General features: G+C 38.7%; 1 protein-coding gene across 1 annotated transcript in view; it reads left to right on the forward strand.

The window, feature by feature from the left end:
- Positions 1 to 13,036, forward strand: part of LOC124722377 (monocarboxylate transporter 10) — a 447,112-nt gene extending 434,076 nt beyond the window's left edge. The window contains exon 7 of the mRNA XM_047247551.1: positions 7,377 to 13,036. Coding sequence (XP_047103507.1) covers positions 7,377 to 7,507 — 131 coding nt within the window. The 3' untranslated portion in view covers positions 7,508 to 13,036. The remainder of the gene's footprint in view (positions 1 to 7,376) is intronic.
- The last annotated feature ends 11,098 nt before the right edge of the window (positions 13,037 to 24,134 follow it).

The raw sequence follows: 24,134 nt of genomic DNA on the forward strand, positions 1-24,134 counted from the left end.
TTTCTTAATATAACACAGTAGTTTTTATAATTTTTGATAGTTTCTGGGTCACTACTCTTTCTTGCTGTCAGATACATTTCCCTTTTCCGGTTACAAGATATTTTTATACCCTTAGTAAACCATGGTTTGTTACAAGGTTTCTTACGAGTATATTTAACTATTTTCTTGGGGAAGCAGTTTTCAAATGCATTTACAAAAATGTCATGAAATAAATTATATTTTAAATTGGCATCAGGTTCACGGTACACCTCATCCCATTGTAACTGCTGTAGGGTTTCCCTGAAATTTGCAATTGTTAAATCGTTGACTGAACGTACTACTTTGGAGGACTGTTTAGTATTGCTGAATGGAGCTATGTCATATATTGTGACTAGCTGTGCACCATGATCAGAAAGACCATTCTCAACAGGCTGAGCATTTATCTGGTTAAACTTATCTTAGTCTATAAAGAAGTTATCTATCAGTGAGCTGCTATCCTTTACCACCCGAGTAGGAAAATCAATAACGGGTGTCAAATTGAAAGAACCGAGTAATACTTCAAGGTCATTTTTCCTATTACCCTCTTTCAGAGAATCTACATTGAAGTCCCCACAAATAATAATTTGCTTCCCCCTGTCTGACAGATAGCACAACAAGGAGTCCAAATTTTTCAGAAATAGATGAAAATTTCCTGATGGGGACCTATATACAGTTACAATTATAAATGTGCCTTTATTTAATTTAAGCTCACAGGCACATGCTTCTATATGTTTCTCTACACAAAACTTTTTTGTTTCTATACTTTTTGCACAATGATAACTTTTGACATATATGGCAACTCCTCCTTTCTCCATATTTTCTCTCATTACATGTGCAGAGAGCTTATATCCACTTACATTTACCTTATCCATATCAGTAACAATGTGATGCTCAGACAGGCATAGTATATCTATTTCATTCTCAGCTTCTAAATCTTCTAAACAAACCAGAAGCTCATCTACTTTATTCTTTAAACTCCCAATATTTTGATGAAATATACTTACATTATTTTTAATTATACTTTTATGAGAACCTTTCCTTATTCTAACATTTGCAGTACTCTCCTGTCTGAGTTTCTCATTGTGCTTAGGTCTAGTTCCTATACCAGTGGTCTCATGGTGTTCAGAGAGGCAGATTATGTCAACTGGGTTGGGTGACTTTAATTCATCAATGCAATTACCTAGGACTGAGATGCAACTTGGTGGAGATAAAATTTCTGGTGATTGGTGAAAATTTATAATTGGTAGCTGTGATTGGTGATCAAATGTGCTAGAATTGTGCTGTTTAATTTCTTTCCTAAACTGAAGATTTGTTTCAATCCTGACCTCTCGTAGAACTTGACATCTTTCTGTCTTACCTATCCTAAAAAAGGTGCTGCTCCAACACCTGTAACCACTGGTATTTTACCATTCATGGCAGTGCCCCCCCCCCCCTTAAATTTCCTGCCATTACCCCAGCCAGTTTCCCCTTCCCTTTCCTGTTGAGATGTAGGCCGTGCCTGGTATAGTCCCACCTACTGAGATAATCAACAGGAACCACACCAATATGAGCCCCCGCACCCGACCCAAGCAGCCATTCCAACTCCAAATTAACTCTCCCAACAGAAGAGTTCAAATGAGGCCGGTCATGGCGTCTCAGGACAGATACAAATTCAACATTGGTGTGTCTCGATGCCGACGCAATCTTTACCAGGTCACGCTCTATACTGTACCCAGGATCTCTGTCGATGCTGTTCCCTGGCCCTCCCACAATAACCACGGTGTCTTCCCTGGCAAATCCTTTACAGAGTGAACCTAAATCCTCTGTCACCTGATCCAGACTAGCACTTGGTTTGAAAAAATTTGTGACCTGGTATTCTGGTCCTAATTCCTCCTGCAGAAGTTGGCCTACACCTCTGGCATGAGAACTGCCTAACAACAAAACTTTCTTCCTTTTCAATGACTTTCCTACATTCTTTTTCAATTTCCTATTGAAAGTTTGTTGTGTCCTGTCTACACCTACCTCTGCTTGAGGCTCATCAGTTTCTAACTGAAGCAACAGGTCAAACTTATTTTTGACATTCACCACAAAACTGTCAGACTTAGTTCTAGGTCTGTTCCTTCTGCTACCTGTTGCCACTTCCCACATCTCTTTGCCTTTCTCCCTCCTTAACCTGTCCAGATCTTCCCTAGCCTGATCTAGCTCAGCCTGAAGGGCAGCAATTTCCCCCTCCTGTTCCACTATCTTCCTATCTCTGCTGCAAATCCTACATAACCACTGATGAGCCTGATCCACTTTCCCAACACCCACGCCACTGCAGTCCCCCCAGTGAAAAAAACTACTACATCCATCACACCAAACCCCGGAACTAACAATTCTACGGCAAGTCAGGCACTTCTCACTCATGGTAAAAATAATACTTTAGCTAGAATAAATCAATTAAATTACCGAAAATCAAAAAAGACGTTACAAGAATTAAGCCTATTCACAAATGTATATAAGCAAGTTTCTGATTTAAAATTCCGCTGTTTTTCTGAGATCCGTATTAAAACAATGAAGGTATACGCTATTTATTATATATTTCACTCGATGGAATGAAAAAAAGGACAATTAAACGAGATACTTTAACTTTGATTCTCCAAAAACGTTACGAGAATTAGGCCTATAAACGAATGTATATAGGCAAGTTTCTGATATAAAGTTACGCTGTTTTTCTGAAATCTGTATTAAAACAATGAAGTTATACGCTATTTACGGTAGTTTATTTATTTATTACCGAGAAACTAGTTAAATTACCGTGAAACAAGAAACAAACACGTTTACAAAATTTAAGCCTAAGCGCGACTTCGCGAAGTTACGATCTTTTCGTGTTTTCTGAAAAAATACGCAAAGAAAAGTCAAACCTTTAATGGCAAGACTAAACGATACACTAATGCACGTATTTAATTTGTTGTCGGCGTTAAACTAAATTATATTCCTGTCTAAATCACTTAACTTTCTGGAAATGGTTTCTGGCGTCACTTACTCGGCGGCCATCTTTTACAAGACCCGTCATGGGTCCGGAAATCCTTTAGTTCCTTGTTACAACTCATTTTACACTACCATTTATACTACGTTTACCAGGGCAAACATGCAGGAACAGAACATACCTGTGTACCACATAAAGGTGTGTCTAGCCGGCCGGTGTGGCCGAGCGGTTCTAGGCGCTTCAGGCTGGAACCGCGCGATCCCTACGGTTGCAGGTTCGAATCCTGCCTCGGGCATGGATGTGTGTGATGTCCTTAGGTTAGTTAGCTTTAAGTAGTTCTAAGTTCTAGGGGACTGATGACCTCAGATGTTAAGTCCCATAGTGCTCAGAGCCATTTGAACCAAGATGTGTCTAACATGAAGTACTAAGACTGTCCTCTTGGTTACGTGTATTTAACTTGCAATCCTTAGGTTCACCGCCAATGTTTTCTGTTCCGTTTCACCGAAGATACTGTTGGCATGTGACTAACGTCATTGCCTTACTCACAAGTACAATGCATCGACGACTTACTCTCTACTTCTTCAACCTTTTAAGTTCACTGGCGTCCCAGAAGAAGTAAATCCCAGTACCTCTTCTTCAGACTCTGAAATTAGCATTTCCTATATTCTTTCGTAATTACTTCTCTCGTCCCGCTCGTTCTCTAAATAACAACTTCTCAGGCTTCTCTAAATTAATTTTGGACATCTCTCTGTAGAATTAATATCATTGCATTATCGATCTCTTGTACTATCCTCCTATACTTTGTGCAATTCAGTATGAAACGTTATTAAATTAACGGTAAACAAAGGATTGTCTCAATGTGCCATTTCATTGGGTTTGGCACGCCACATGTCAGCTTCGGTTTGTACTTAGTATTTCTGTCAGTGACAGTACTTTAAGTTTCTGAAACTGTCAACAGAAGAACAGGCTCAATATTCCCATGGTTTCATTGGGAACAATGAAATTCTTTAAGTTCTCGAAGTACAGTATATGGAAAAATAATTCACTTGTAATACGAATGGATATATTCACCTTTATCGTGCAATGTGTAACATCTGTTGCCCCATGGGACTTTGTTGATTGCATACTGTGTTTACTGAAGAGATGATTTGGGATGTTAATGTATTTACTATGTTATTAGTACTGTGTTGTTTGTGTTATAAAACTTGTTTTTTCTAAAAACATTATATGATACTAGTTTACTTACGAAAATAGCATTACATTGTTCTTCATCTGAGTCCTCTCAGGTAATGAGAGCGCAATTAGACCCACCTTGTACTTATGTCAAAAGTTCCTCTGAAATGAGACTTTGAGTGGTGTATTAAGTCATAAAATTAGAAAATGAACTGTAAACAGTAAGATGTAGTAAGAAAATAACCATTTGTTTTAAGCAAATTTCGGTACGCAATACATACCACAGTACTACAAAATAATGTTACAATTTTTTTAAATTTTGACAGCTCCAGGTGAAAGACATTTGTGTCTCACTAATACCCTGTCACAACTGTCACAAGTACTTTGGTTATTCTATATATTAATTGCTATATTGCAGTAATGATGTGATTCATATCATTCAAAACACTTTTACACAGTGTTTATTAGAAAAAGGAATGAACAGAAATGGAAAACGTGGATCAGAAAAGGTGTGTTGTTACATAACACTCAATATTGGTCATGGAAGTATTGTGAAAGGACGTTAACTAAGGAAAATGCAATTAGAAGCAGGCAGAAGCCTTTCTTCCAGAAAAATGAAACAAAGTATTACACATTGATAACCACAAAACCATCTTTATTGAGGAAAACCTATTCAGGATGACCAAGAGTAAAAGTGAGCCATATTGAAACTGCCAAATGTCACCAAGAAAGAATCTAGACACTGAGAATGACAGATGACGTACACTGCCACATAAATTATTCCTCAAGGCTTATGTAGCAAAAAGTATGAAATTTTCCAATTAAAATTTAAATCAATTTATAAGTGGCAAAATAATGCAGTTATAAGAAACATGGATTGGGTATGTCACTTATGAACATGTTCTGTAGGTATGAAGTGCAATATCTTCACATGCCATCCACTTTGCCTGTTAAAACAAACTGTTTGGAGTGATATTGAGGTACGTTACTTTAATAGGTACATAAATGTGGTTTTTATCTTATGGTCATAAATTATCTGGCATACTCATCAGATCAAATATGGACACTCCTTGTTTTATGTGCTGTTGAATTACTACCCAAAAATTTAGGTGTTTGAGCTGATGCTATCAAACTATCTTCGAATATGAGCTACTATCAACTGAGCCATACAACATATGGCTTGAGATGCCACATTACAGATGCCCAAAATCACAACTAGCCCCAAATGCACAATTGTAAACTAGGCCACATGGTCTCTTTGCTTCATTTTAAGTGGACCATAAAATAATAAGTACAATGACACCTCATGAGAACTCATGCCTCCAGGCCTTTGCAGACAAATGAACAACTTCATGGGCTCAGACAATACCTACATTGTGGTATTGAATAAGACACTGTAGTAATTCTTCTGGTTCCAAATCTCATGCCAAGAGAGGTGGCATAACGCTAAAATACTGGCTTAACATTCAGAAAAATCGCGGATCAAATCATTGTCTGGTCATCTGCATGCAGCCTCTTTGTGAGTTCCCTAAATTGCTTGAGCCAAAGGTGAGAATTGTTCCTTTGAAAAGGAAACGGCCAATTTTTCTTCATACCAGTGTACAATCTAAACTTGCTGTATGCTTTGGATGACCTCCTTGATCTTCCTTCCATCAAATGTAAAACTTGTCCCATTGCTCTCTCAGGTGTGCAAGTAGTGCTCTCTCAATTATTCTGTTTACAACTGCTGTAGCTGGATGTTATTGCCTCTACTCACAATAATAATGAAGAGGATGATGTTTTGGTTTAGGGGGCTCTCAACTGCATGGTCATCAGTGCTCATAAAAAGTCCCATTTTTTACACAGTCCAATTTGTTTTTCACAGTCCAATTTAGCCACTGTCACAAGTAATGATGATGATGATGATGAAATGATGAGTACAACACAAACATTCAGTCCCCGGGTAGAGAAAATCCCCAACCTGGCCGGGAATTGAACCCGGGACCCAGACATAGAAATGCTAGCCACTAGACCACAATCCGTGGATGCTCACTATAATGCAGTAGCCAATGAGCACATTTTTACTACAAATTGTTGATGCTGATTCCGTTAGTGTAGTATTCCAACATAATTTGACACAATAGATCGAGGCTCGTTGAACACTCACTAATCTACAAGGATGAAACATCCAATAACTATAGAAAGCTTGGTTTGTCTTGACTGATTCTAAAACAAAATAAAATAAAATAAAAGACACTGATATGGTTTCTGACTTCTGAAATTTCAGTGTAGTTGGTCCTAGGTTTCACTAAACACTCAAAGTTAAGTTAGTTTAATCTGCGCAAAAGGAGAGGTGTTATTGTATTTAAACTGCTTCAATTCTTAGAAATGATGGTATTGTGTAAGTCGTGTGTAATAAAATTTTTTACCGACTATTTTTTAATTATTTATTCTTTGTTAGTTATTAAATATATCTCTTTCATAGATTACATGTTAAAACAAATAGTACATTTTGAACAGGTTTTTGTCGGTAAGACATAAAAATATGTTTTACAAAGTATTTGATACTGAAATAACATCAGGAAATAGTTACAGGACTAAATCCTTTAGTAAAGATGCTTTGTAGACTTAAATTACAGCTCATTTTTTCCTCTCATACCCAAATTTTGATGTGTAATTCTTTCTCAGTGTAAATAAATCAAATTTTTCTCTTTGTCATTTGTAAAATGTAATAAGGAGAGTTGCAATATTTAGATCTTGCTTAACATCTGAGAGTGCTAACATCTATTAACAGTCTGAGTATGTTTAAGCATTCACAAATTTACACTGGTGACAGCTTTGGATACCTGATGAAAAAATTGCTGATATGTATCATGAAAAATTTCTGTGAGGCATTCATAATCATGCAGGACTTTACTCTTGTAACTCACAGTCAAGCCTGCTTACTGGCTCCTATTTACTAAAAAAAAGACGTTTCCTTCTCTTTTATGGCTTGGTAAGTTTTCTTCATTCCAGTTTCTGTTTTTCAATTTTTTAGAATAACTTTTGCATGCATGCTAAATTCAAAATAACAGTTGCCATATATTTATCATTATTTTTCTCAATAACATTTCAAATCCATTACCTAAATGCATGTTTCGTATCTTCTCAAATAGTAGGATATTTTAACCTGCACTAACTCCATTCAGGAGATGATAATTGAGAAAAATTTGGTGTTGCAAGTGAATTGTAACTGATTTCCCTGTAATTCTTTTTACAGTTGACAAACATATAAGTACTGGAAATGACTGTGCTGATGATGATGTACTTGGGGAACTACCACACATAACTGAGGCAGAATCTCTTCTTGAGGAAGTGAACAGAGCAATGAATGGAAAAGTTGGAGTTTGACAGTGTTCTATGTAATGAAATGTAATTTTGTCTCTAAAGACTAAAAATAATCTACAGGGACTGATGTACAATTTTTACAGTGGTTTCCAACATACATTTTACAATAAAAGAAATATTAACTAGAAATACAATTTGTAACTTTGTGAAACACACTTCATTCTTTTTCTTGTTCTCAATGGGATAAAGCTGAACATGACATGTTTATGCATTTCTTTTTATGTTTGCTTCTACTATGTCTTTTCATGGGAAGAAGCAGTGTTTAGTGTTCATCTTATTTCAATTCCAGTAGAAGCATTTACTGAGTGAAACAATCGAGCATGAAATCACTAATGTCTTACTTATTGCACATGCATTTGTACTTACATGGTTATGTCAACAATTTTAAGCATTATTGTCACAAGCATTTCCAAAAGTCGCTGTTTTTTATATTCAGTTCATGATTAAGATCTGTAAAATATTTATTTGTAATCATTACAACTATTTATATTTTCTAATACAGCTTTAATTCCAAGAAGTGCAATTTTATTCGATAGTGAAGTTAGGTGATACACCATTCTTTTTTGAATATTTAATTTCCATGTAATGGACTTTACATATTTCCATTTTGTTTTTCCTAAGTTAATTGTTATTTTTTCCATTATGATTTCGCACTTTCATAAATATGCATGAGTCCTTTTTTGCAACACTAGTCTAAGACCACAGGATATATGAGACCGTAGTACTGATTTCCAATTTTTATATTGCTGTTATTCAGCTGCAGAACTCTATATGTATAAAATGCTAAATGTTCCTAGTATAACAGTGCCTGTTGTGATACTAGATTGTGACAGTGATCTCCAAATTTGTGTTCTCCGTATAACAGTTAAATTACAAATGTTTTTGTTTTACTGGAAAAATTACAAAAATTTTGTTAAAGCAGTTTTCTATTTATTTATGCCACTGTTTAATACAAGGGTCAATGACACTACCAGCTTGCTACAGGAAGTTGTAACCTTAAACAACTTACATATCTTTGACATATCTTTCAATTCAATCAGTGGTATCAATATCATGACAAATGTAAGAAATGTACAATTTTCAAAACAGTTTTAATTATCTTTACCAAAATTTTATTAACTCTTATGCCACTCCTTTTGTTAGGGGTTACCCATATGACCTTTACCTCCTCTAAGAAAATCCTGTATGTCTTAACAATTTATGAAACTGCTCTAGCTACTTTACTGGAAATTTATTAATGGCTCTTTTCCTTTATTTGATTAAAAATTTCTGAATTTGGTTTTTGTTGAGCTATAATGTATAAAATTTGTATCATCTATCTGTACTTAAGTGTTTAAAATATCCTGTAGAGCAGCAACCACATATCTACAAGTTCTTTTGTTTTTTGACTATTATGCAAAAAAACAATTTAAAACTGTTTTAAGAAGGAATGAAGTGTAAATTGCTTTAGTAACTCAATTTAACATAGGTCTCATGCATTACAGAGATGCTTAATATATCTTAAATGAGCATTTTGTTTACAAAAGAAATATTCTGGAACTTCAGCAATAAATTTCCTAGGTTTACTGAAATAGACCAAACAACTTATCTGTCAGTACCATCATTACTTAACTCATAGAGGTCCTGGTATTTATCAAAAAATCTTACAAAAGGGAATGCCAGCTGTGGGTAACAAGTATACCTAAATATGAACATATCCGTAAGAAATACCCGCCACAATTATATTGATAAACCTATTTGATTTTATTCCATATTAAGACAATAGTTGTTTGCTCAGCGGAAGTGTTGTTATTTTGACGAATTATTATCCTGACAAGACGCAATTCCTAATAGAAATAATGTAGAAATTGAGAAGATGTACTTTTTTGAACCACAAGTTTCTGTTTTAGAGATAAAATAGGAATATTTTCACACAAATAAAAGAATAATAGCAGGTTACTCAGGCCCTATATTAAGAGCATGGATAGAGGAAAGTTTATGAAGATTACCTAGTAATGCTCCTTGAATGGATTACAGGTAGTGGACCAGTGCCACGGCTTAAATGGCCTTCCCGCATAGCATAAGTGTCTTTAATTTTCTGGAACATGAACTGGTCGTCATACACATCGCATCATCTCATCACATTTCTGCACCTAGCACCAGCCCTCCCTTTCAGTTTACTGTAAATGTTTAGTGTCTGATCCTTTTCCCCCATTTCTTATCCTTAATCAAGCTTCATTCTTCCTTTGTGACAGTTTTGCTTGCACACCATACCACATACGTCATCCCCAGGCTCTCTGTCTCATATGCCCCCTCTCTTTCTTTCTTATGTCATCTCAACTTCTTTAGCCTCTGCTTCCAACACAGTTACCCTAACATCTATATACACCACCATCATTGTATCCCTTTGCTTCTGTCGTTTTATTCCATCTTACGCCATCTGTAATGTGGCACTACCTCAGCAATGCTCCCTTATAATGTTACATGGAAAAACCTCATAGATGCCATTCCTCCACTATCCTTTATCCATGCACCTACATGATGTTTGTCATTTTCTATCCCTCAGCTCCTCTTCTCTAGCTGTTGTGAAGAAACTTGTGGTTAGAATATTATTATGTGTAAAAATTTACTGAGAAAGTTTTGACTGGCTTATATTTTTTATTTGATTAAAAATTTCTGTAATAGATTTTTATTGCTCCATAATATTTATTTAAATTATGTTATTGCATTTTTCGGCATCTTTCTAGAAAGCAGTATCATGTAACACTGTGATTCATCAAATTAGTGTGACTGATTTTATACTGTTGACATTTTTGAGGCATTTTTCTTTGCAATTAAGGATACTATATGTGATGATTAATATCATAAGATAAAAACATTATTTTACTATTCTATAACGATATAGAAATTTTAAAGTTTTTTTTTGTCATTCTGATGAAGCATCTCAGTTCCGCCATTATTTAGCAATGTGGGGGGCATCATTTCATACTTGATTATCTTCTGTAAGATCAGTGGAGCAAATGAGTCTCTGCAAGGAACTGTCTTAAGTTACCACAAAAATATGCCAAAACAGCTGTGCACAAAAATTTTACTTCATAAATGTGGTAAGGGAAGTTCTGACAGAATGTAAATTCAGAATTTAAATTCACCAAATAGCAGAAGTATTGAGTCGGTGACAGGCATAATCAAAAGAGAATGAAAACTTGCTAACAATTTTAATAAACTTTTTTGGAACAGCGATCAAAAATTTTTTGAAAACTTGCTAGCTTTCAAAAGAAGTGCTATGACAAGCTAGGGTACAAAAAGCCACTCACTCACACACAAACACACACACACACACACACACACACACACACACCTGTGCCCCTCCACATTGTACCAGCTAAACACACAATGCTGAAGCTGCAGTTTGCAAATGGACTGGAAGGGAGAGGGGTAGGGCGTGAAACAGGCAGGAAGCAAGAAGTGAGGTAGTAGAAGAGTAGCTAGTTGCTCAGAGAGAGGTAAATGGTGTGCTGGAAAGGAATGTGGAGGGATAAGTGTCAGGTGTGTGGACTATGCGTGTGACACTCAGACACTGGAGTCAGTGATTTGCAATGAACAATGAAGATGATGTGAATGTGTGGGTTGCAAAGGGGTAACAGGACAGAAGAAAGAGAAGCTGTTGGGTAGAGGGTGTGGGACCACTGACTTAGCGAGGATTCAGGCCAGAGAGTTGTGGAAGCGAAAGATGTTTTGCAGGACAACTCTCACCTACATAGTTCAGCAAAGCTGGCGCTGGAGTGAAGGATCCAGATGGTGTAGTTTATGAAGCAGCCACTGAGCTTGAATTCAGTATATGCTTCATAGCTCATGTCATCAGGATCCTTCTCTCCAGCACCAGCTTTTCTAAACTATGTAGAGTAGAGTTATCATTATGAAATATCCTTCTCTCTCATAACCCACATGATCTCAGTCTCTGATAACCCACTGTCCCCACACCCTCTAGCTAACAGTTATCTCTTCCTCTGTTCTCTCATCCATTCCCAGTCCTTTGTTTCGTTTTCAATGTGTACTGCAGCTCATTGGCTACAGTACTCATGTATCATATCCCAAGTCTGTGCATCCATCCCTCTCTCCTGCATTCATAGCTGGCACAACTTCTGCCTCCCTCCAAGCTGCTAACTACCCACCCCTAACATCTTAGCCTGGGTTTTGCCTCTTTCTCCCTCTACCTACCCCAGCTGACATATTGCCCATCCCACACTAGCCCACCTGCCAATTTGCAATCCTGGCATTGTGCATCTAGCATTCTGTCAAATGATTTCTTCCAAAAACTAGCAAGTTCTCATTGCCTTTTGTGTGTGACTATCACTGACTCAACAATTCTCTTATTTGGTCAGTGTTTTCCTTTACTTCTAAAAGATTTTATTTTTCTTTACTTCACATGTTTACCAATAATTTAATGCATGCAAGATATGTTCATATGCAAAGTTACCAGTTGGTTGTTTTTGCATTGAATGTATCTCCATAGACAGGCTGCTGTTTTAGTTTCCCTTAGTTTTTGAACTATTCTGTATTTCAAAAAGAAAGGCTGTTTCTGTCCTACAAACTTGAGTACTAGCATTAATTTTGTGAAAAGTATTTTACATATCATTAGAAACATTTGGGCTATCAAATAAACATAACACATGGGAAGCTATGAGTATATTCGTAGTCTCATATTATGCCATATCTATTACTGATGTGGTTTCCTGCGTATTCCTTCATTTTGGTTCTGATAACTTGAGGGTATACAGTTTCCCAGTACAGAAGGAACAAGATTACATTTTAGGAATAAAAAGGACTGATAAAGTTAAGGAACAGTTCATTTATGACTATAATTAAAATTCTAGAATTGATGAGCTTTCTATTTTACCTGTTAATTAAACAAGGCTTACATGTTCCAACATTACATGAATTTCATCACTGTTTGATTAGAGGGTGATTGTGTATGAATAGTAGATGGACTGGACTCAGCACTTGGATGTTTAGCCACACCATTATGTTATTCTGTACATGTGGTTAATAATAGTTTATATTTTCTTATTAATCTGTCAAAGCGTATGTCATACATATACTTTCGTAAGCCACATGATATAGATTTATAAAAGAGCTCAAAACTGGTTATTACTACATTGTTGTATCTGCATTTAAATGAATGAATGTTACTATTTAGAGTCATTGTGCTGTTACAAAATATAGCACTTGTTGCCAGAATGATGTAGTTTTTAAATACTTCATTTGAATTGAGAAATATACTCTGTTTTTAGGATTTAATGTTGGTAATTTTGAATTAAGTTTGCAGCTACAGGGTTTAAGCTATAACACTTACTTTCCAAGTAACTAAGTTGCAACTGTCTTATAAAATTTAACTTAATGATATGAGGATAACAGTGTGTATCACTGCTTATGAGAATATGCTCAAATTTTTATAGACAAATGTTGTGGAACAACTTTTGATGTTAATGTTCCTGTATTTAAAACAGACACACAGATGAAAGGAGATTAATAAAAATTTTCTATAAAAAAGTAGTGAAATTTCATTATTTTAATTTAATATGCCTTATTCATAATAGTGTGATATATAACTTATAGCATCACATTTGATAGGACTGTCTTGCTGCTAAGGCATAAGCTCTCAGTATATGAAAATGTACCACAGATAATGTATCACAGAAATAATTTTCATATTTATCATCACCCACTAGCCACTTGCTAATGGATAAGGGCTTCTTTCAGACTTAAGAATTCCAGGCTATTTTTGTTCTTCTGTTTGTTTCTTTTCTGTCCATCCTGTTGTTGTCTTCATTTGCTGTAAATAGAAATACTAATCAATCAGTTCTGTGAATTAATAGTTAATTTGTGTAATTAAGCACTTCTATTCATTTTTAAGTTTATCTGCACTGTGGCAAATAGTATAATGTCATTAGCAAAATGAAGGAGATCCAGGTATGTTACATTAAGGGGACATTGTATGTTTTATGCCACCAACGTTAAATTGTCGAATTTTGCGAGCCATTATGTTGGAAACTTTTTTAAGGGTCGACCGAAGCGTCCGATCCCACCCGTCGGCTTTGACCCGTAACGTAAGGCTGTCGTGGTGTGTGACGTCACGACGGCGCGAAATTTAGTTTGTGAGAGTGGCATGTTTGCAGGAGTCGTTTTGATGCGATCGGTGGTGCTCTCTCGTGGTGTGTTAGGTGATGTTTTTGGTTTAGTTTGCGAGTGTGGCGTCTTGTGTGAATTTTGGTAAATTGCTTTTTTTATGTCTTTGGTAGGTATGGATATGACTGACAAGGTCAACAGTTTTCGGTTGTCGGCTATGATGGGGGACAGTGCATTGTCTCTAATAAAATTTCTTCAACTATTCGGATTTTTGGATGAAGTCGTGAAGTGTTCAGTATGTCGTGCAGAAATGAGGCTTACTTAAAGTTCCGGCGTCTCGGACCAGGGACGGCTGTATGTGGAGATGTCGTAAGGTTAAGAGATCAAGGGAAGTGTCGGTTTTTTACGTCGTTTTGCGTGGTTTTGTATGGGGGTGGGTGTCTAAATTTGTTTATATTTAGTTTGCCCCCACTCAAAAACCCCCTATTTCCCGCACTTGTCCCGTTAGTGTCATTAGGCTTTTTGTGGAACGTGTGTGTGTTTGTTTTTCGATGTATTTTAGTGCTCATAATGTGTACGTAACGACTTTATATGCGCCATATTGGAATCGTGGTTTATGGTCATTTGCGCCATATTTGTGACGTCATGGGTCAAGGGAAACGGGCGGGATCGGGCGCTTCCGTATTTACATATTGTGTTGTGGGGCATGGTATCTTTTTTTCAAACACTCAATTTTTGTCAGAATTTTGTAAATAAATGAATATAAAACAAAACAACTCAGGATGTTTTAATTATTCTACTTTCATATGTGTTGAATCTCACACTAGGCATGCTGTGGAAATTTCAAGTGTCTACCATCAGTACTTTTTTAGAAAAGGAGTCATTTATTGCAAAAAATGTAGTTAAGAGATACTGAGATTTAAAACTTTTTTTATTACTAATTCTCATACAGACTTACATTTCTGCGTCTTTTATGCACTCAAATTGCCGTGGCCCATAGTTTGTGCCCTCTTCAGTGTCACAACAGCTCAGTGCTTGCCTCCTCCTTTTCTTTCTTGCTTCTTTTGTCATTTGCTAAGCAGCTAACTCTGCTTTACATACGCGCAGCTCATCCAGTTCCTACAGTCCGTGACCTGTGTTCTGTCCAAATCTTACCCTTAACTTCTCCAGAACCTTAAGTCTTTTATAGTTCCCACCATTAAAAGTATTACAGCATCAGACACTGCTAACTTTACAGTCATAAGGCCAACAAATACATTTTTAGGCACACGACACCACACAACATTATTGAAGGACTCATTCACATTCTGGGTCCTCCCATGTAAACACTTCTTTAGTAACTCAGGATCTGCCAAATCTCTGTAAATACGTTTGATTGCCTCGATTTCTGCCAAAGGAAGAGAATGTTTGTGTGTAAATTCATGCAGGGTGCCAGAAAATTGTTTGGTGGAGGTGGACACAGAGCATGACATGACTTTTCATTGCTTGATATTCGATGAAAGAAAGTGCTCCACACAGCTGCTTTCATCTTCTCTAAATTGTCACAGTTATCTCTAATGGCCTTACCATAATATTTCTGTAATTCATCAATTACTTTGTCCATTAGTCTTCCAGCACATTTTATTGTCATGCCATCAGACGGTTTTGTGTTACCCAGCTTGCTTTATAGGTTACACAGACGTGTTCCTACACACTCAAGTTTTTGTATAGGAACATCACATGGCTTTCTGGTTTGTACTGCAATGAAAGCCTTGCTGTCTCCATCACCTAAGTAATTCACATATCTGACACCTCTCTCCTTCTGCGAACGCTGGAATATGTTAACTGCTCCTTTTAGTCCCATTCCTCCACTTGTGCCATCATCATTTTTTATACAGTGCTGCTTATGAAGTAATCGGTTCTTCTGGTTCACTGTACAACCTTGGCAGTACTTACTGAGAACTTCAAAATCCAAAACTTTTCTAGTGTCAATACTTATTGCAGATGTAAAACCATTCTTAGAACTAAACCCACGCTTTTATCATGATGCATCCACAGCAATGCTGATGTCTGTGTCAGCCTAATTCTATTCAACGGCTTCTGATGTATCAGCAACCATTTTATCTTCAGCAACAGCATTTACAGAGTTCCCAATTGCTGTTACATATTACGTATATCTAGAAGGTGGTTTTGGCAAATTCAACACAGTGCAGAGAACATTACCAGTACTTGCACATTTCCCAATGCATCTAAGACCATAGAACAGTCTCACATTAGTTTCATACAATTCATTAACCGAACACTTTGTTGAAGTATGAAATGCTTTTTCGTTTCTGGACTTCTGACATTTAATAATTAGTTTAGACACAACACCTAGTCTAGCTCAATTACCCTCATAAAGTTTAACTTCACCACCACAGAGACAGCAAGAGACAGTTTCAGAAAGAGCTTGTGCAAGGATTTTTAGATCAATAATGACGTTGTCCATAATATCATTACTTTTACCACTGTCACCCCTTTCTAAAGTTACTTTAATTTTCGATGCACTAGGGGGCGTGGCCACTTCAGAAACATTATCGTGGTTTCCTTCACTGCAGGCACACATGTTTTATAATAACACTACTTTCAACGAAAACTAGTATCAAAAACAAAGGACTGATTGTTTATTCCTTTTGAGACGTAGCAGTATGCACAAAGCAAAGCAATTCACAGTCTTCTAGACTGTGTAGTCCCCAAGATATGACTGCTCAACTGTGGTAGTGTATACGTAGCCGCGAAATTTGACAGTCACACGTCAACATTCAAAATATTATTTGAAGGTCTCAGAATTGTCTAATTTTAATGTATTATATACCAAAATGTTAAGGGAAGTCCAAAGTACATTATGGAGTAGAAAACAGAAATTGTCGAATTTCAACGAATTTCACATACAATGTCCCCTTAACCAATATTTCTTCTTCGTATTATACTTCTACATCCACATATATACTCAACAAGCCACCATTAGGTGCGTGGTGGGGGGGGGGGGTTTCTGTATCACAACTAGTCATTACCTTTTCTGTTCAGCTCACAAACAAAGTGAGGGAAAAACTATTGAATATATGCCTCAATATAAGCCCTAATTTCTCACATCTTACCTTTGTGATCCATACGCACAATGTATGTTAGTGGTAGTAGAATCGTTTGGCAGCCAGCATCAAATGCCGATTCTCTAAATTTTGTCGACAGTGTTCCTCATAAAGAACGTCACCTTCCCTCCAGGGATTCCCATTTGAGTTCCCAAAGCATCTCCATAACATATATTGTTCGAACCTACTGGTAACAAATTTAACATCCAGTCTCTGAACTGTTTTGGTGTTTTCTTTTAATCCAACTAGTACGAATCCCAAACACCCGAGCACTACTCAAGAACAGGTTGCACCAGCATCCCATGTGCAGTCTCCCTTACAGATGAACCACACATTCCTGAAATTCTCCCAATAAACTGAAGTCGAGCATTCGCCTTCATTACCACAGTCCCCACATCTTTGCTCCATTTCACATTGCTTTGGAATGTTACGCCCAGATGTTTAAACGATGTAACTGTGTCAAGCAGGAAACTCCTGATGCCGTATATGAACATTAACTGTTTGTTTTTCCTACTCATTCTCATTAACTTACATTTTTCCATATTCAGAGATCATTGCCGTTCATCACACCAATTAGAAATTTTGTGTAAGTCGTCTTGTATCCTCCTACACTCACACATCTTTGATACCTTACTGAACACCACAGCATCATCAGCAAACAACCCCAGATTGCTGCCCATCCTGTAATCCAAGTCATTTATGTATACAGAGAACAACAACGGTCCTATCACACGAAAACATTCTGGGTTCTACAACTTAAAAAGTCTTCGAGCCACTCACATATCTGTGAACCTATTCCATCAGCTCATACCTTTGTTAACAACCTGCAATGGGCACTGTGACAAATGCTTTCCAGAAAGCTAGAAACGTGGGATCTACCTGTTGCCCTTCATCCATAGTTCACAGTATGTTATGTGACAAAAGGGGCAATCCGAGTTTCTCACGGCTGATGCTTTCTAAAATCATGCTGATTGGTAGACATAAGCTTCTCAGTCTCAAGGATATTTAGGAAATTTATTAAATTCGAACTAAGAATATGTTCAAAGATTCTGCAACAAACCGGAGTTAGGGATATTGGTCTGATTTTTCCGGTTTCTTTCTTTTATCCTTCTTGTACGAGGTGCATTCAAGTTCTAAGGCCTCCGATTTTTTTTCTAATTAACTACTCACCCGAAATCGATGAAACTGGCGTTACTTCTCGACGTAATCGCCCTGCAGACGTACACATTTTTCGCAACGCTGACGCCATGATTCCATGGCAGCGGCGAAGGCTTCTTTAGGAGTTTGTTTTGACCACTGGAAAATCGCTGAGGCAATAGCAGCACGGCTGGTGAATGTGCGGCCACGGAGAGTGTCTTTCATTGTTGGAAAAAGCCAAAAGTCACTAGGAGCCAGGTCAGGTGAGTAGGGAGCGTGAGGAATCACTTCAAAGTTGTTATCACGAAGAAACTGTTGCGTAACGTTAGCTTGATGTGCGGGTGCGTTGTCTTGGTGAAACAGCACACGCGCAGCCCTTCCCAGACGTTTTTGTTGCAGTGCAGGAAGGAATTTGTTTTTCAAAACATTTTCGTAGGATGCACCTGTTACCGTAGTGCCCTCTGGAACGCAATGGGTAAGGATTACGCCCTCGCTGTCCCAGAACATGGACACCATCATTTTGTCAGCACTGGCGGTTACCCGAAATTTTTTTGGTGGCAGTGAATCTGTGTGCTTCCATTGAGCTGACTGGCGCTTTGTTTCTGGACTGAAAAATGGCATCCACGTCTCATCCATTGTCACAACCGACGAAAAGAAAGTCCCATTCATGCTGTCATTGAACGTCAACATTGCTCGGCAACATGCCACACGGGCAGCAATGCGGTCGTCCGTCAGCATTCGTGGCACCCACCTGGATGACACTTTTCGCATTTTCAGGTCGTCAGGCAGGATTGTGTGCACAGAACCCACAGAAATGCCAACTCTGGAGACGATCTGTTCAACAGTCATTCGGCGACCCCCAAAACAATTCTCTCCACTTTCTTGATCTCGTGTTCAGACCGGCTTGTGCGAGCCCGAGGTTGTTTCGGTTTGTTGTCACACGATGTTCTGCCTTTATTAAACTGTCGCACCCATGAACGCACTTTCGACACATCCATAACTCCATCACCACATGTCTCCTTCAACTGTCGATGAATTTCAATTGGTTTCACACCACGCAAATTCAGAAAACGAATGATTGCACACTGTTCAAGTAAGGAAAACGTCGCCATTTTAAGTATTTAAAACAGTTCTCATTCTCGCCGCTGGCGGTAAAATTCCATCTGCCATACGGTGCTGCCATCTCTGGGACGTATTTACAATGAACGCAGCCTCATTTTAAAACAATGCGCATGTTTCTATCTCTTTCCAGTCTGGAGAAAAAAAAATCGGAGGCATTAGAACTTGAATGCACCTCGTATACAGCAGTCACCTGCGCTTTTTTCAAGTCGCTTGAGACTTTCCGCTGGACGAGAGATTCGCGATAAATGCAAGCTAGGTAAGGGGCTTATGGCGTAGAGTACTCTTTGTAAAACCGTATTGGGACTCCATCCTGACCTGGTGACTTATTTGCTTCCAAATATTTCAGTTGATTCTCTACGCCAGGGATACTCATTACTATGTCGTCCATAAAGGAGTCTGTCCTATAGTCAAATGACAGTATGTTTGTACGATTCTCCTGCATGACAGGTTTACTGAAAGCGGAATGTAAAACTTCAACTTTCGTTTTGCCGTCTTCAACTGTCACACCAGACTGGTCAATACGTGAGCGGCTGGAAGTCCACTTAGCGATTTTACATAGGACCAGAATTTTCTCGGGCTCTCTGCCAGATCTTTCACTACGGTAGGACGGTGGTAGCTGTTGTATGCTTCATGCTTGGATCTTTCCACAGACGCACAAATCTCTACTAACATTTGTTGCCGCCATTTTTGCCTTCTCTTTTGTAGTAAGAGTGCAACAGCCTCTGCTTCCCCAGCTTCTTCTCAGTTTCGTTACTAAACCATGGGGTTCTTTTCCATTCTTAATCCACTTACATGGCAAATAACTCTCCAGAGCATGATTTACAATCTGCTTGAACTTTTCCCAAAATGCCTGTATATCCATCGTACTGGAAATAAATGATATCAATTCACTAAGTGAGATACTAACAACTACTTATCTATTGTATCTAACAGAAACACTCTCCTATCCTTCTTGCCTAATTTACTAACTTTTGCAACCATAGTTATTATAATGCCATCATTATCTCTAATACCCATTTCTGTACTGACGTTGTCGATACGGTCCGGCCTATTTGTGACTGTAAGGTGTGGGACATTTCCATTGCATGTGGACTGCTGAACTAGCTGCTAAAGACAATTTTCAGAAAACGTGATCAAAATCATTTCGCATGACTGTCTGTCTGTACCCCTCATGGTGAATCCATAGACATCCCAATCTATACTCAGGAGGTTAAAGTCGCCTCCAACCAGTTTTGCGTGATCTGGACATTTATGCACTACTGACTGTAGACTTTCTGTGAATGACCCTAGAACTGTCACAGCGGAATTGGGTGGCCAGTAAAAACATGCAACAATTAATTTGTTTTCACCTAGACCTGTTATACGCGACCAGATAACTTCGCTATCACACTCAACTTTGACCTCAATAGAGACAATATTTTTGTAAACTGCAGTGAACACTCCTCCTCATATGACCTCTAATCTGTCTTTCCGATATACGTTCCATGACTCGCTAAATATCTCAGAGCTTTCCACTTTAGGTTTCAGCCAACTCTTGATACCAAGAATAATATGAGTGCGAGAAGTTTCCTGGAGGGCAGTAAATTTGGGAACTTCATTATGAATACTTCGACGATTTGCTGATAAATGTTTGACAGTCGAAGTGACTTTACTCTGAACACAGACTGACTGACTTTGTTGTGTATCGACTGGCGAGTGTTCATCTGGGTATTTTAAACTAATGTCTAGGCTAAAAACCCAAATGTGCGCTCCACAAGTACACTGGTACCTGAGCAGCTGCTTCCTTTGTGTATTGCACCCCTGACCTATGGGTCCTACAAATACAAACCCAATAACGCTGGTCTAGAAGTCTGCAGCCAAGACCATCATAGAGTCAACTGAGCCTTTGGTTGGGGCCCTCCACTTGGCTCCAAACCAAAGGACCTCGATCAATTCTGGGAACAATGCTGCGTATTGTGAGCTCTACTTGCACACCACACAGAAGACCAGCAGCGTTCACCACCTCCGCCAGCTGTTTGTATGGACTAAGGAGGCCCTCAGAAGCCATGTGACAGGCATCGTTGGTTTCGACGTAAGCCACAACTAGTAGACGACCGTATCCTGCACACTCAATATCCACATGCAGGGCAGCCTCCACATCTCGGATGAGGCTCCCCAGCAGACATAACGATTGCACATTGGCTTTCTTTCCAGTCCTGAAGGCTGTCTGTCTAAAGGTCTCCATAACTCACCTAACATTGGAGCTTCTGATAACTAGTAAACCCCCTCCCCTTTGTGCCGGCTGAGATCCTACTGAAGCAGCGGTCACATGTCCAGTCACAAGGTGAATGGGCAAGGCCATATGTCCGGCCACCTCATTGGCTCTTCACATCGAGTGATAAAATGCATTACCACCAGCCACTCGCCCTGCTGTGAGGATGGAATCACCATGGCAGATACAATAGGAGGTGTCTTGGCAGCAGAGCCCATGGACGAACCAAGCGGCACCTGAAGTATCGCACGCAATACACCAGATTCTGCAACACTCATACAACCTGAGGCAGTAGCCTGGAGGTGACTGACTATAGCCGAAAGCGTTCAGCTGTTTACGAACTGTGGCCAGCTCCTCCTGCATCTGCATGCCGCATGCACACATCCTAACTATCATAGAAAGTCTAACTGAAGAAGTAAGCTGTAAAAGCAGACAGAATCCTAAATATGCAACTTCCTATCATCCTGATGTGTCACTAATGGACGCAGATGCGTTATTGAGCTTTCTAGCTGGCAGTTCAGTGAGCAACTACTGCGCTACAGACTGGATGAATTTACACTTACAAAAACTTCCTTAAACAGGGAAATTTAAGAAATATACTATCAAGAAAACACAGGAAATAATAAATGCTTGTCCGCAGCTCGTGGTCGTGCGGTAGCGTTCTCGCTTCCCACGCCCGGGTTCCCGGGTTCGATTCCCGGCGGGGTCAGGGATTTTCTCTGCCTCGTGATGACTGAGTGTTGTGTGCTGTCCTTAGGTTAGTTAGGTTTAAGTAGTTCTAAGTTCTATGGGACTGATGACCATAGATGTTAAGTCCCATAGTGCTCAGAGCCAATAAACGCTTAACTTGCCACTCTGTTGATGTGTATCAGCCAGGAGCTGCGTCTTGACTGTCTGACTTACTAAACAATCAGACGCTTTCTGGTATAAACACCTGAAAATTGTTCTGTCTGATCAAAAGTATGAGACACCTCTATGTAATTCGAATCTGAGTGCCAGTTGTCACGAGAGCCAGACGCGCCAGTGTATAAGGGGTGCAGAGTATTGTGTTGTCAGTAGAGAAGCGGTAACAGGAGAATGGGTAAGTCAGGAGAGGTCAGACTGTTTGGACTTGTACTAGTGATGTGATATCAGCTGAGTAACAGATCGATCAAGGATATTTCAAGCCTTCTGAAGCTGCCCAAGAAGACTGTTTGTAATGTGACTGTGGAGTGGAAATGCAGCTAAACCAAAACCTGGCAGACCTCATGTACTGACAGAAAGAAACTGCCGAGGACTGCTGAGGATGATTGTAAAATATCGCATGAAATCAGCGGAAGGAAGCATTCAAGATTTTCAAATTGCTGGCAACAGTCTAGCTAGCACAACGGCTGTGTGCAGGAGTTGAAAAGTATAGGGTGCAATGGTCGAGCAGCTTTTCCTAAGCTGCATATTTCTGTAGTTAGTGCTAAGCAGCGTCTGAGGTTTAGGAAGTCAGTTAGGGCGTAGCTCCTGCCTGATACACATCAACAGAGTGGCGAGTTAAGTGGTTATCTTTCCCTGTGAATCCCTCCACTGTGCAGTGCATGAATGGAAATCAATGATGTTATGAATCATGCTTTATCCTGTGGCAATCTTATGAATGTGTTTGCGTTTGGTGAATGCCTGGAGAACTTTACTTCCATCAAGTGTAATGCCACAATTGAAGCATGGAGGGGGTGGTGTTATGGTAAGGAGATATTTTCCATGGTTTTGGTGTGGTCCACTTATTGTGTTTAAGAAAATTGTAAATGCAGAAGGATGTAAACAGATTTTATAGCATTGTGTACTGCACACAGTAGGGAAACAGACCAGTGGCGATGCTTGTTTATATCAGCACGACAATGTTCCTTGCCATACAGTAGCATCTGTGAGGCAGTGATTTGAGGACAACCAGTTTTCTGAAATGGACTGGCATACACAGAGTCCTGACCTAAACCCAACGGAAATCCTTTGGAATGAGTTAGAATGTCGAATTCGTTCAAGACCCCTGTGTCCAACGACACTACCATCTGTATTTTTGCCTTTTGATGAAGAATGGACTCCCATTCCACCGCAGACAATCAGACATCTTATTGAAAGTGTCCCCAGCAGAGTTCAACCAGTCATAAAGGTGAAAGGTGGACATGCCACATAATAATGTCCCTCAATATGTGTCCAGATACTTTTAGTCAGATAGGGTAGTGGAGACTTGCACACTATTGGGCACCTTAGGGTTTTTTCTACACAAAAACGTTTTTAAACACATGTAGGAAATGGAAGTATAACAGCTGTGAAGCTCAAATGTTTATTTATCACAAAAAAGTAGTAATTTCTCAGAATGCAATACTGTTGAAAAATGATCATAGTGAAAAACCACTGACCAGTTTTTTGAAAATTAGTGGTAAGTACCTATGTAACCAAACTGTTGAGGTCATCAGTACCTACGCTTACTCACTATTTAATCTAACTCTCACTAAGTTAAAGCTATGGACAACACACACACCCATGCCCGAGGGAGGACTCGAACCTCCAATGGGGGGAGCCACACGAACCATGGCAAGGCGCCCAGACTGCGCGGCTACCCCGAGCGGCTCCATCGACACTTCACAAAGTCACTAATTACAAATGTAACTATTCATTGTTTGGCTAACAAATGATACTTTTCATTAATTTATAACTAAATCTAAACAACGTTATTTATTAAAGATAAATGGATAACTTTTTATATGGCAGTTACCACCCTTACAGTAAAAACTATTCTCTTGATCTGTGCAAGGCACATGAGGCCGCCTTTTGCATGATGTGCACTGAACTCAATCTTCATATGTTGATTCGCTACAAATAATACACTATGCAGTGCTGTGTTCTTACAAGTTCCGTTCTGTGGAATATTTGTCCAGAAGTGAAG

This window comes from Schistocerca piceifrons, chromosome X, assembly GCF_021461385.2.
Source record: "Schistocerca piceifrons isolate TAMUIC-IGC-003096 chromosome X, iqSchPice1.1, whole genome shotgun sequence".
In the NCBI taxonomy this organism is placed as follows: Eukaryota; Metazoa; Arthropoda; class Insecta; order Orthoptera; family Acrididae; genus Schistocerca; species Schistocerca piceifrons.